Here is a 14,625-nt window from a genome sequence, read left to right on the forward strand (position 1 = left end):
GTTTTTACGATGAAACGGTTTATAAACCTTTAATAACGACATTATTACAACTAGCAGAGCTACAGCCGTTTCAGATCCTCATACAATAAAACACTTTTATTTAACAACAATTATTTCCCATCATATATCGACAACGTAACCTACATAACCAAAATGTCCGAGGAAAAAGGTACAGCTCCAATGGAAGTCACTTCAACTTCCTCTGGCTCAAAAGATTTGGAAAACCGCATCGAAGATGATCAAGTACATTTGGAATTGAAACATCATACTATTTCCGAAATTGAAGCAAGTGGAGCATGGTATGACAAAACCATTAATATATTTGGCAAAAAACTACACTATTCCAACGCCATGGTTCAGATTTGTATGTGTGCTTTCGTTATATTCATGACCCCGGGTATGTACAATGCCCTTACTGGTATTGGTGCCTCCATTTCCGACAAGCCAACTGCTGATAATGCCTCAGTGGCTTTGTATTCGACATTTGCCACTATTGGGTTCTTTGGTGGTACTATATGTAACACTATTGGTGTACGTGCATCTTTGATGCTTGGTGGTATTGGGTATGCTTTATATGCTGGTTCATTATTATCCTTCAATCACAATGAAAACAAAGGATTTGTCATTTTTGCTGGTGCGTTTTTGGGTGTTTGTGCTGCTGTGCTTTGGTCAGCCCAAGGTTTGGTTGTCTTGAGTTATGCTACTGAGCAAAATAAAGGTAAAGCCATTATGATTTTTTGGGTTATTTTCAATTTGGGTGCTGTTATTGGATCAATTATACCCTTGGCTGATAACATTGAAAATAAAGGTTCATCAGCCAATGATGGAACTTTTATTGCCTTTATTGTGTTAATGTGTTGTGGGTCCTGTATTGCATTTTTCATGTTGCCCAGTTCAAAAGTTTGGAAACTGGATGGTACTAAAGTGGCCAGTGATACTCACAAATTCCCCAATTGGAAAGATGAATTGATGGACTTGTTCAAATTGTTGATACATGAACCCAAGATTCTCATCATGTTCCCCATGTTTTTCGCATCCAATTGGTTCTACACTTATCAATTTAATAATGTTAATCATGGAATGTTTAATTTGAGAACCAGATCTTTGAACTCGTTGCTTTATTGGCTTGCGCAAATGATTGGTGCTATAATCTTGGGTTACATTTTGGATCTTAAACGATTTTCACGTCCAACTAGAGCCAAAATAGGCTGGACAATCTTGTTTGTTCTTGGATTAGCCATTTGGGGTGGTGGTTTGAAATTCCAATTGGAGTTCACTAGAGATGAAGTTGAAGCCGTTCCTCCCAAGATCACTCCCATGGATTACACCGAGGGCCGTTATATTGGACCCATGTTTCTTTACATTTTTTACGGGGGATACGATGCCATTTTCCAAACTTATGTCTTGTGGACCTTAGGTGCGTTATCAAATAACCCCAAGAAAGTCGCCTTGTATGCTGGGTTTTACAAGGGTATTCAATCAGCCGGTGCTGCTATTGCTTGGAGATTGGACGCTATTGCTATCCCATATATGAACTTGTTTGCTTCGTCTTGGGCATTGGTGCAAGGTTCGTTGGTGATTGCTATTCCACTCTTGTGGTTCAAGATTACTGATCATACTGATGCCATGCAAGATGGATTGGATAATGTTGTTGGATTAGATGAAATTGAAGCTGTAAAGTCAACTACTGAACATAGAGAATAAGAGGGAGTAGAAAGGGGGTATATAAGTAGTTTTATTTAATTTCATGAAATGATTACGACTGTAATAGTTTTGCGTAGTGTAGATCTGTGTCCCTTTATTTGTGGCACCCAAAGCGATCCCTACCCCATCGCTCACGACGCCGCGCAAAAGTGAAAAAGTTCACCATAAATAGTAGTTTTGATGTATTAATCCACACACCAAACGATAACCAACGTACGCCTCCTTTTCCCAAATGTTGATTGATAATGAATCGCCATACTTGTATAATCTCACACTAAAACCACCATCAAATTATCCCCACTCAGTGCTAGGACAATTTATCCCCAGGGCAAAACAACAACAACTAGCACTCATCTCATCAACTCATCTATTATTACTTACTTCAGATCCAGAGACCGGGAAGCTTAGTACCAAAACAACTCAAAATTTGTTTGCAGTAGTAAATGCTGTTGATAAACTACGATTAAATGATCATGACGTATTGGTATTAACTACTGATTCAGGCAACTTGTCTATAATTCAATATGAACCCAAAAGAAATGAGTTTGTATCGATTTGTCAAATGCCCATGTGTAAAAATGGATGGAGTCGAAGCTACCCGGGAGAGTTTCTTGCTGTTGATTCACAAAGCAGGTGTATACTAGTTGGTGCTGTGGAAAAGAAGAAGTTCTTGTATAAAGTCGAACATAGTGGAGATAAATTGGAATTGAGTTCACCAGTGGAGTATGCTAGCGTTGTCGCTCAAAAAAAGCAACTGTTGCTATGTTTGTCAATGATTAGTTTGGAAAGTGCTTTTTCCAATCCATTATTTGCAGCATTGGAATATGATAATGAACAACAAGTGACATTGCTAAACTACTACGAATTTGATCAGGGGATGAATCATGTGGTTAAACGCAAATCAAGGGTTGCTATTGTAGCCAATGATGCAAATTACTTGGTACCTGTGCCGGGACATATAGGTGGGGTACTAGTATGTGGTGAAAATTGGATCATTTATGATAAATTGGGCTCTGAAAGTATTGCGTTGCCATTACCACGACGGAAAAGTCAAAGCTCGGTGATCGTGACTCATGTTACGCATGTTTTGAAAAAGAAGAGTTATGGATTTTTCATCTTGTTGCAGAATGAATTTGGAGACTTGTTTCGACTAGTCATTGATTATGATTATGATCGCGAGTTGGTTAAGGATATCGAAATAAGTTATTTCGATACAATCCCAGTTTGCTATAGCTTAAGCATTTTCAAAAATGGACTTTGTTTTGCCAATTGTGTGAATAGGAGTCAATTGCTTTACCAATTTGAGAAATTGGGGGAAGAAATCGGTGAAGAAGGTGTTGGGATAAACAGAAGAATACAAATGGATAGTATACCCTTAACTAAGGAAAAAGTTGTCGAATTCAAATTGAAAGGATTGGATAATTTGGCATTGATTGATGTCGTCGAGTCACTAAGCCCCATAACGGATTCAACATTAATCAACGATACGTTGGTGACTTTATCAACAAAATCAAAATTGAAAAGTATTGTACATGGAACGCCAACAACCACCCTCGTTGAATCTCTGTTTCCAATAAAACCAACAAATGTGTTCACCGCCAAAACATCGGCAGACGCCATGGATGACGAGTATTTGGTAATCACATCGACGCTTGCGTTCAAAACGTTGGTTCTATCAATTGGAGAAGTCATTGAAGAAGTGAATGACTCCAAGTTTGTAATGGATCAACCAACTGTTGCCGTTCAACAGGTGGGCAAGTCGTCAATCGTTCAGGTATATTCCAATGGTTTACGGCATATTAATGGAAAGAAGAAAGTTACCAATTGGTACCCACCAGCTGGTATAACCATTACTCATGCAACCACAAATAACCAACAAGTACTTCTTGGGATGTCGAATTTGGAATTGGTTTACTTTGAGACTGATCCTGAAGATGATCAGTTGCGTGAATATCAGGATCGATTGGAGGTTTCCTCACCTATTCGTAGCATGTGCATACCAAAGGAACAAAGCTCTTTTGCTGTAGTGGGGTGTTCAGACGAAACCATTCTGGTGGTTTCGTTGCAGAGTCAAAATTGTTTACAAGTGAAGTCATTGCAAGCATTGTCGTCAAGTGCAAACTCATTAGTTATGTTGACCCACAATCCATCGACAACTTTGATCCATATTGGTATGGATAATGGTGTGTACGTGAGAACTAAAATCGATACGTTTAACGGGAAGTTATCGGACACCAGAATCAAGTATCTTGGGCCCAAGCCAGTTACCTTGAATGAATTAAAATTATCAGATGATATTACCGGTGTATTGGCAATTTCAACAAAGCCATGGATAGGTTACTTCTACCAGGGGAAGTATCGTTGTACACCTTTATTAGATATTGACATCATAAATGGTGCATCATTTAAATCAGAGGATATTGGAGGCGAAGGAATTGTTGGTATCTATGATGATAATTTGGTGATTTTCTCAGTGGGCAAAGAGGATAGCATTTTTGATCCTAATCAGGAGCTTACTGTAACTGAGTTAAACTTGAGGTATACACCGAGAAAGATAGTCAAGGGTGGTGACGATGATAAATTGTTTGCGAGTGAAGTTGAAATGGGTATAAACACCCCGTATGTTTCCAATTTGACCAAGGATGTGGAAAATGGAGTTGATCCCGAGTATTATGAAGCTTTCGGATTTGAGCGAGGTCCTGGATGTGCATCATGTGTGCAACTCATCGAAAATGGGGAAATCAAGCAGTCATTGGAATTTGTTAAAGACCAGAGAATTGTCGATATGGTCAAGATCCAATTCAATAAAAATCAATACTTGATAGTCGGTGTGACCAAACAAGAGGAAAATCTTCTCTACACTTTCAAAATTGACAAAAAGAGGAATTTACAATACATTCACAAGACCCAATTGAAATATGTGCCTCAAGTAATGGAGGTTTTCCAAAACAGGTTACTTGTTGCTTCTGGTAATGCCATTTCATTGTACGAGTTGGGTCAACGACAATTATTGCGCAAATCATTGACGAGAATAGATTTCGTACAATCAATTGTTAAAGTATCACCACAACCAAGGGATCGAATCCTATTGGCTGACCTGGCCAATTCCATAGTGTTTGCTAAATTTGACAATGAAGAGAACCAATTTATACCAGTTGCTGATGACGTTGTGAAACGAAATATAACTGCTTGGAAACAATTGGATTATGATACAATTATCGGTGGAGATAAATTTGGCAACATATTTGTCACTAGATTGGATCGTGAAGAATCGAAACAAGTTGATCAAGATTGGACGGTATTGAAACAGGCTGCTCAAAATTCGTCCAATTTAAACTCATGTGTGTTCAAATTGCAAAATCTTTGCCAGTACTATATCCCTGATATAATCACTTCGTTCCAATTAGGGTCATTCAACCTTGGTGGTGAAGAGTGTATCATATATACTGGAGTAATGGGTACCATTGGGGTATTAATTCCATTATTATCGAAATCAGAAATTGAATTGGTGCATGATTTGCAATTACAAATTGGCATTTGGAATGATGGTGTTAATGTAGCCGGTAAGAATCATGGTAAGTTGAGAAGTTATTACAACCCACGCAAGAATGTATATGATGGAGATTTTTTGGAATTGTACTTTGCTATCCCACTTGACGTGAAGGTAAAGATTGCCAAAAAATTGAATAAATCAGTGGGAGAGATTGAAAAAAAATTGAATGATATTCGAAATCGTTCATCTTTTTAGGAGGGGGTTTTTATACAGAATATAGACATCACTTTGATTGTATAAATAAATTAACAAAATGAAAAAAATGAAAATAGAGCAGTTTGCTTTTTTCGAACACAGCGTCCCCTTCCCCCTCATGTATGTTTACACTTTTAATTTTCACGAGTCAACCATCCCTGCTGCCTGTTGATCATGCTCTTTCTTAAATGGAGAATCCTCTTCTGGTTCTTGCTTTACATTCTTGTGACTTTTCCTATTCATGGTGGGACTACCATTGTTTTGTTCATCACTATCATTACTATCTTTTCTGGTGGGAGTTTGTCCATTGGGAGTGCTGAATTGGACAAAGTTCCAAAATGCTGGACTTGTTTGGTTGGAGTTCTGAACAGGTGGTTGAAGTTGAGGTGGTTGTTGTTGCAGCTGCAGCTGGGGTTGTTGTTGGGTCAGCTGTTGCGAGGATTGTTGTTGTTGTGATTGCTGTTGTGACTGTTGTGACTGTTGTGACTGATGTTCTTGCAGTTGTTGCGATTCTCGCTTTACCGGTTTATTCCCCACTGCATTCTTATTAGAGCCACGCTCAGGCGTATATGCCTCCAAAGCCGAAATCTTTTTGGGACTGGTAAACGACAACATACCAGAAGTGGTGTTTTCAGTAGATGCAGCAATTGAAGAAAGTGAGTCATTTTGATTTGAAGCAAATGAATGCATTTGAGACAAATCTGGCAACTGATTTGACGTGGTGTATGATGATGTACGAGAATGTAAATTTGGCTTGACATCAAGGCCGCTATTTTGTAAAGAGATACCATACATGGAATTGGTGTGATTTTTTGCACCTTCACGCAAAGGTTGTGATTGTTGCGATGGCGGTGGTAATTGTTGGTTCAATTGTTGTGGTTGTCTTAATGGAGAAGCCAAATTATTTATGGCTCCTACAATGGGATAATTGGGTATTTGTTGTTGTTGAGGGTACATTGTTGATTGCGGATGTTGATTTTGCGGATTTTGTTGTAGTTGTAGTTGCTGTTGCTGCTGCTGAGGATGATTTGGAGGTGGAGGTGGAGGCGGATATGGATATGGACGACCTGCAATGGGAATGTACGGATCTTGTTGTCCTGGGTACTGTAATGGGTTTGTTTGCATATTATTGAAATTGAAAGCTTTCGAATCTGATCGTTGATGGCTATACGAGCCTTGTTGTTGCTGACCTTGATCAATTGAATTTCGTTGTTGAAATTGATTATTTGTTACATCAAGACAAGGATTATTAGGATCAGGTAAATGCTTATGTGTGGCTAAATGCAAACTCAATTGTCGAGACACTGAGGACCCCTTTCTTGATCCTGCAAGAGTTCCATCATTCAATTTCTTGAGAAAATCTTGTTTATAAGATTCGCTGATTTGCCACTTCATTCCCTTACCAGGTTCATTAGGTTTTCGAGGAACTTTTTCAAATGCCTTGTTTAATGATAAATTATGTCTAATTGAATTTTGCCAACCAGTTTTAGAAAATCTGTAGTATGCATAACGGTCGGAAATCCAATTGTAGATATCCGAAAGGGACATGACTCCATGTGGATCAGATAAAATGGCTTGAGTGATCATGGTGGCATAACTATACGGTGGCTTGATATCTTTTGATTCCTCCTTGGACAAATCTTCATCCAAATTGTGTTGTAATGAAGTTGCCGATGCAGAACTTGGTGAATGGTTCATCAGGATAGTTTCATACACATGATAACCTCTGTTTCCTCCACTACCACCACCACCACCATTATATGAAGCTCCACTATATGAACGTTGGCGCTTGATTTGGTCCTTGTTTTGTTCATTATACTTTGCAAGTGCTTTCTCCAACATCTTTGGTGCCACTACAGGTGCCGCATCGGGTAATATAAACATCATTTGAGTTCCCCCTACATCCAAGATTGCTCCTGAATGTAATGCATTGAGCTTTTGGGATCCCCCATTAATTTTTTGTCCATCAATTTTGGCTCCATTTCGACCCAAAACTTTTAATTCCCAACATCTCCAGTCTAGATTGTAAGTTATGGTGGCATGCTGTCTACTAACAATTTTTGCTGGACCCAAGTCAATGTCAATGAGGGGTCCATTGTAAGTGTTGGTTACACTTCCATTGTTGTTGTTGTCGTTGTTGTTGTTATTGCCAGACACTTCAGTGTTTCTTCCTATAGAAACAGCCAATGATTTAACGTAATAAGTCCAATCCCTACCAGCAATCTTGGCATAAGCTTGCACTTCAGTTGCATTGTTCAAGCCATTGGCATATGTTTGAGAAACAGTGGTTTTTTCCTCGGGGCATTGCAATGTGGATATCACAGCACTAAGCATATCTTGTTCATCCTCGAACAAAAGTCCTGAATTGTTGTTTACCAGACGCTTTCTACTAGGAGCATCTGTAGATGAAGCCATTGGTGGTTCTGGATACTGTGATGAATGAGAACGCGTTGTTAAACACCAAAAAAAAAACAATAAACAAAAATATCCTGTGCTGCTCTGTAAATGGCTATGAGGCTATATGATACCAATGGATGGATATCAATTAGTCAAACGTCCTGTGTTGATAGAGCTGTGACCCAATGGGAATTGATAATGTTTTTTTTTTTTTTTTTGTTGAACTTTGGAGCAACGAAACTTTGGGGGAACAAAGGTCAATGTATACCACGTGGATTCAAGGAAAAAAAGACTACTTGGAAATGGGACGATAGTAGCTCTGTTGGTAATATATACCTGTTACTGGATACTAAGATGTATAGTGCTATATGTAAAGTGCCGTTTGTGACTTAAAAACCCCTAAGCGTTTGTATTGTTTACGTTTTTTTTTTTTCATGAAGGATAAATTTTTCTTCAACAAAAACATAAACAATCAATTGGTAGCATACGAACTAAATCACGTGTTGGGAAAAAGCAGTTTATTAGAAACTACAATGGGAAAATCTACAAAGAAATAGGTTAGAGTGGAGTCTAGAAATAGTCACCAGTCCTATATAGAAAGATTGACTCGAAACTCTGTAAACCACTGAAGCTAATGTCTTTTTAGGATAGTCTATAAACAAGTTATAGACGATTATACGCGCTTTTGATTTTTGCAGTCAACGAAGTGGGTTGGACTTCTTTTTGACTTTTAGTCCTTGCATTGTGCATTCAACCTCAATTGACAGGCAGAGTAGTAACTGACCGATTGACCAATCAAGTTAATATTACGTTCTTTCACCATTTCCCCCTCTACCCCCTCTTCCTATCTATACAATTCCTTTTCATAGTCTATTGGGATTACAAACGACTCTTGTGAAATATCAAACCCTCTAGCATCGGTGGTCTCCTTTGTAATCACATCAATATCCATCACTTCCTCCTCCAACCTCTTTTTATTCAACTCTGTTTCATCTTGTATATCAAATTCATCTTCCTTTTCGATATAATCGATATTCTCCTCTACTTCAACAAAGTCTGGTGCTAAGGCACTCCATTTTTGGGGGAATTGAACCAGCCAAATGTATATTACTCCACTGTCAAGACCTATGGATCCAATTTTACATCTATTATAATTCCATTTAACATCAATCAATTCCTCATTAGATCCTTCAAGGATTTTAATCAATGACCCCATCGATGTTTCCCAAAGGTACAAATCATGCGACGATTGGCCGTGAGTTGAAGCAATTAGGAAATCGCCATTATGATTGAACGAAATCGCATTCCATTGTAGTCGATTAACCACGTCCTGATACTTGTGGTCAACTTCAAAATCCCACTCTGTTGAATCATCGTCATTGATCATATCAGGAAGATTAATCTGTCTGATTATGCGATCAGAAAAGTTTAACGCCAACTTCCTGCCATTGGGTGCTACTGCAATGTTTTTGATGTTTGAATTGGCAATTTTGCTTGAGCGAATCAATTTCAAATCTTTTGTTCTGAAAATGTTTAACCACCCTTTACTAGTACCAGTGAAAATGTACTGTGCTTCAGGGGTAAATGTAGTAACCAATGTGTAATGCTTGTCGTTGGGTTTCTTTCTCTTCTTTTGCGGCTCTTCACCATTAGCCCCTTGCTCTTCGTTCTCCAATGGGTCGGTTCTTAGTTTCTGCACAAACGGTGATGATTCCTTCTCCAAATCAACAAAAACCGGAGAATCATCAAATAGCGATGCAACAAACTGGAAATGGTTTTGCGGATGGATATTAGACAGCCATATTGGTCCATCAAACTTCACTTGTCGTATAACAGGGGAAACGTCACTATTGATCAAACTTAAATCCCATAATTTACAATACCAATCTTGTGACGAGGTCAACAAGTACCTACCACACCTCGACCACGTAATTGAAGTTATCGGTCGTACGTGACAATCCTCAGTGATATGCGCTATTATGCCACTCGACACCATTTCGTATATGACTATCGATCCATCGGAAAGACCTGATGCAAGGTAATCGCCATTGTAATTGAACTGAATAGCAACCGAGTGCCCGTAATTTAGGTTTGTTGTCAAGTTCTCGGGAAACTCTTTAGCTACTGAAAAGGGATCCTGTAATGATAAATTCATTTGGCAAAACTAAATCGCTGAAAATTGTCTTGAAAAGGTTTGGTTCTTTTAATTTTTTTTGTATCCGCCTTTGGGGTTTGAGATAATTGCAGCTGGACTTAGCATGGCATCTGACCAACAACTTACAATATATGATCTTGCAACGAGACCATTGAGGTCCCCATCATTGAGTATATCGTCGAATAACTCATCATCGTTTAGTAGTGGCTACAAGAGGCGATTTGATGATCGATCAACAACAAAGACCAGTTTGGCACTACGATCGTATCGAAGCAAGACCAATTCAAGTCACCAACGGAGCAAGTCATCGCAAGTGAGCAGTTTGTTTAAATGGTCTGAGTTGTCCAAAATTACCAAAATTACTACATCACTCGACTTTGAATCTGCTTATGGGAAAGTGATCATTATCAAATCCAACGCTGTATACATTGCTCTAGGGACCACCGGTGGCAAGGTTATAATATTCAACTACAACCAAGATGTGCAATTTACCCTAGATTGCCAAGAACCTGGGGATATATCGAGTATGGTATTTGCGTCAGACTCGTCGTTTTTCGCCGCTGGATTCAAAGATGGTGCAATTAGACTCTGGGAGTTGAAACTGGAATTGGCAAAGCCATACTTTACCATCTACCCCAACTTAAAAGACGGTCATGCGATGAATTGTAGTATTACATTCTTGGCATTTATCGAACTGCAGACACATCACCTTATAAGTGCAGACGAAGCAGGAGTTGTTGTCAAACACAATGGAATTCGCAAATTGCGTAATGTATACTTTTTCAGCGAAAGGCTTTTCACTACAGAAAGTAAAATTCAGAGCTTGGGTATGTTACCAATGGGCTCTTCACACCAAATAACTGATGGAATGGGAGTTGTTGCAGTGATAACACGTGATGTACTATCTATTTACTCAACCACATCGTTGAATGATCCAGCATTATCTTTGTTAAAGACTCAGTACAAAATTGGCGTCAAAAATTCACGAATAAATACCGCCTTGTCATGGTTTCCATGTGTGAAAACTTTAAATGGCATCAGCAATGCCAAGCTTGCGTATAGCTGGGACAATGTGGTGGGAATTCTAGAGATGAACAACAAGGTTTTCCCTCTGAATTTTGTACAAGTTGTCAATGATGCCAAGGATAAGGATAAATTTGTTCCGAAATTACCGTTTATAAAGACAGCTAAGCAAACTCTTGAAGGAAACGCAACTGATATCAAGTGGATACAATCCGACATGGTATGTGTTTTCACACATGACAAGATGTCGACTTTCTACTACAATGGGGCAACACTTGAGCTCATTGGGGAGGACTTAGTGCTAGACCATCAACAATTGAATTCAGCCAAGCGTTGTTTTGTACTACTAGATAACCAAAAACTTATTCTTGGACGACAACTAAGTTGGGCTGATATACTTTTGGAGAAAATCTCCAACTCGAATTATTTAGAAGCATTGGATATCGCAGATGAGTATTACAACACCAACTCAATTGGCAAGTTGGCGGCCGTTGGCTTACCAGCTGATAAAACTAAGCGGTCCACTTTAGTACGACCTTATCTAATTGAAATTATGAGGGAGTCAATTTCGCATTTACAAGCTACCAAGCCTTCAAAGTACTTGGAAAAATACTTGATCATAGTTGCATATGTTGAATATAGCAATATCTTGGAAGACTTGTTGTCCGTAGTTGACAATGATGAAATATTTTTCCAAGCATTAGAACCATTTGTTTTATCAGAGTCAATAATGGCTTTACCACCTACTGTATTGAAACGTTTGGTGGAACACTATGCATCAAATGGTGATTTATTGACTGAAATTTTGTGCACTTTGGATATTAAAAGTTTGGATATTGATTTGACGATCCTGTTGTGTAAACAACATGATCTACGTGAATGTTTGATTTACATTTGGAACTACCTCTTGGGTGATTACGAAACTCCGTTGTTGGATTTCATCGAGGAATTTCGACATCTTGAGCTGACCAATTCAGAAAATGCATTCAAAGCATACACATACATATCTTTTATTCTCACAGGGAGACAATATCCTACTGACAAATTTATTGTCACTAACGAACCAACAAGAGCTATATGCGACATTTTATTTTCAAGTGGGTCAATCATTCGTAATGGCGAAGTTGTACATGCACTTGATGATGGTACGATTTTCCCTTATTTGTACACTTTTCTTAAGACAAATTCATTTCATATGCTTTCGACCATGAATGAGTTTTTTGAGTCATCATTTCTCAATGATGATACGCGATTTACTAGACAGTTTTTGGTGGAGGCGTTGTTGGATCTATATGAAACAAATGAATTTAGTGAATATGATGGGTGTCAATTGGCAATTTTCATTGCTAGAAATTACCCCAAATATCCCCAATTCATTAGGCTTGCGGAATCAACATTGGATGGCGTGATTGACAAATTGTGCTTGAAAAAAGATCCTGAAATTGCTCTGGATTGTGAGTTGGCTTTACAAAGTTTGACATCGGTTTACTTACCTGAAGACGATCATTTTATAGAAAGATTGGAAATGGGCGGGTTTTACAATGTGTTGGTCAAGTTGTACATTTCTGAGCAAAAATATGCCAGTGCGTTGGAACTGTTGATGTTGAAGGATGTAAATGAAGAAGGATTTATACTGGGGCTTCAAGCCATTGTTGCTGACGCATTTACAAAGAGTAGAGATCCTAATGAAAGGACTAATCTTGTACGAATTTTAAAGGCAAATTTTGTCAAACTCGTTGGATTGGATGTTGATGAAGTTTTCCCCTTGATTCATAAATATGCTCCTCATCTTCACAGGGAGATACTAAATGTTGCGAATGATGATGGTGATGATGATGTATTGAAGTATCGCTATTTGTCGAAGTTATTTACAGAGGATCATGGCTCTGAGGAACTTCTTTATGAATACATTCGATTATCTATTATATTTGAAAAGGGGTCCATTAGTGCTATTGTGGGGAAGTTTAAGGACATGATTATTGGGGATGAGAAAGTGCTCACTCTATTGAGGGATCATGACATGACAGACAGTCAAGCAATTGTGCTAGCTCAGCAACATAAATTCGAGGATGCGGTGCAGGTCATCATGGACCGTTTGAAGCTAGTTAAGGACCTTGCTTGTAAATGTGAATGTGAATCATACGTGAACCTTGCTTGTACAATCTGCGAGGACCCGGCAACCTACCAAGCCACAACCGATGACGAAATGACGCTTAATGAAAAGCTATGGTTAAAGTTGATAACATCGTTGGTTGATCTCGCCAATGTTGCTACTGAACCACCAATTCATGAGTTTTTCAACAGTTGTATCCATGATTGTTTCCGCAAGATTAGTGATTACAAAGTATTCAACTCTCGCAATGAACAGTCATTTTCAGCTATTTTCACCAAATTCTTACAAAATTATTCTAGTGATGGTGAAAATGCTAGTGTTGCTAAATTATCCAATATCAGACGTATATTGCAAGAAGTGTTTATTTCATATTCATACGAGGGTGAAATTCTGGAGATTTTGTTGAGAATGTTGAATGATGCCGTTTATAAGAACATGCTTATTGTTAGACAGATCAAATTAAAAGGAGTAGCTAGGTGAATATATAGCTTGTATGTTTATGCATGGTTGTATTAGGTAGCGTATTGAGAAAACCATGTCGTCAATTTTTTTTGTCGCCAATCACAAAATTGACAGTCATCGCTAAAATCCAAAACAACATATCTAGTGTATTCTTCAGCCATGGTTGTCACCAGAAGCAAGCTACACAAGACGGACCATTCTCATGATACTGGGACCTTGAATAACCCTGATGATGTATCATCAGAAAACATCCTCGGGTATGATGATACTTATGCGAAACCTCACATTGACAAACCAAAGAATAAGAAAATCACATTTGATGATGATAGCGAGAGTATACCCAATGAAGAACTAGAAGAGATTGAAGATCAGGAGGATGTTGGTGATTTGGAGGATATTGAAGAGGATGCTCCGGAAGAGGAAGAAGAAGAAGAAGATGATGATGAATCGGATGAAGCGCCAGAAGAAGAGTCCACCAGTGCCGCTAAAGAGCAACTCATAGCCAAGCAAAAGCAAGAACAACAACGACAAGCTGAATTAGCCAGACAGGCCAAAGAACGAAGGAAACTACAAAATGAACGTTTCAAGCAACAACAATTGGAAAAGAAGGAGAAAGAATTGGCCAGGAAGCAAAGTCAACTTGATCAAGAGTTGCCAGAATTTTTACCTGATGATATTGGATTCATTCTTCAAAACTCCCAAAGCAAGGAGACACTACCACAAGTGAAACCCAAACACATTCGACTCGATGAATCTGGAGTCCATATACTGAAGAGGCAGCAACTTGAACAAAAGTTGCGTGAATTGAAAAAGAGTAAAACAACTGCGATTAAAAAGGGACCTGTTTATGTCAGGACTCAAACTTTTGGCACTGTTGTCAAAGTAGTGCCTAGAGCTGAGGGAAAGATTTTGAAAAACAAACACAAATGGTTGCATAGGAAGGCCATTGATAGAAAGTGAACAAAGAGATTAGAAACAAGTAAAACGTATATAACAATATGCAGTTAATTCATAGCAACTAAT

General features: G+C 38.5%; 6 protein-coding genes across 6 annotated transcripts; 4 read left to right on the forward strand and 2 right to left on the reverse strand. All coding sequences in view use genetic code 12, as the record gives it.

Moving 5' to 3' along the window:
* Positions 1-153: 153 nt before the first annotated feature.
* NGT1 (Ngt1p) lies at positions 154-1,704 on the forward strand (the record flags this gene model as incomplete). Its single annotated transcript, XM_036810829.1, has 1 exon — positions 154-1,704. The coding sequence occupies one exon, from the start codon at positions 154-156 to the stop codon at positions 1,702-1,704; it is 1,551 nt and encodes a 516-aa protein (XP_036667327.1).
* Positions 1,705-1,936: 232 nt separating this feature from the next.
* On the forward strand, positions 1,937-5,452 carry CPAR2_503890 (U2 snRNP complex subunit; the record flags this gene model as incomplete). Its single annotated transcript, XM_036810830.1, has 1 exon — positions 1,937-5,452. One exon carries the CDS (start codon positions 1,937-1,939, stop codon positions 5,450-5,452), a length of 3,516 nt encoding a protein of 1,171 aa, XP_036667328.1.
* A 141-nt stretch (positions 5,453-5,593) lies between these two features.
* FKH2 (forkhead family transcription factor) lies at positions 5,594-7,867 on the reverse strand (the record flags this gene model as incomplete). The annotated part of the gene is made up of 1 exon (XM_036810831.1): positions 5,594-7,867. The coding sequence occupies one exon, from the start codon at positions 7,865-7,867 to the stop codon at positions 5,594-5,596; it is 2,274 nt and encodes a 757-aa protein (XP_036667329.1).
* An 826-nt stretch (positions 7,868-8,693) lies between these two features.
* Positions 8,694-10,004, reverse strand: SWD1 (COMPASS subunit protein; the record flags this gene model as incomplete). The annotated part of the gene is made up of 1 exon (XM_036810832.1): positions 8,694-10,004. One exon carries the CDS (start codon positions 10,002-10,004, stop codon positions 8,694-8,696), a length of 1,311 nt encoding a protein of 436 aa, XP_036667330.1.
* Positions 10,005-10,107: 103 nt separating this feature from the next.
* On the forward strand, positions 10,108-13,620 carry VPS8 (CORVET complex membrane-binding subunit; the record flags this gene model as incomplete). The annotated part of the gene is made up of 1 exon (XM_036810833.1): positions 10,108-13,620. The coding sequence occupies one exon, from the start codon at positions 10,108-10,110 to the stop codon at positions 13,618-13,620; it is 3,513 nt and encodes a 1,170-aa protein (XP_036667331.1).
* Positions 13,621-13,761: 141 nt separating this feature from the next.
* BUD21 (Bud21p) lies at positions 13,762-14,562 on the forward strand (the record flags this gene model as incomplete). Its single annotated transcript, XM_036810835.1, has 1 exon — positions 13,762-14,562. One exon carries the CDS (start codon positions 13,762-13,764, stop codon positions 14,560-14,562), a length of 801 nt encoding a protein of 266 aa, XP_036667332.1.
* Between the last annotated feature and the right edge of the window lie 63 nt (positions 14,563-14,625).

This window comes from Candida parapsilosis, contig 006139 (genome assembly GCF_000182765.1).
Source record: "Candida parapsilosis strain CDC317 annotated contig 006139".
NCBI classification, from domain to species: Eukaryota; Fungi; Ascomycota; class Pichiomycetes; order Serinales; family Debaryomycetaceae; genus Lodderomyces; species Lodderomyces parapsilosis.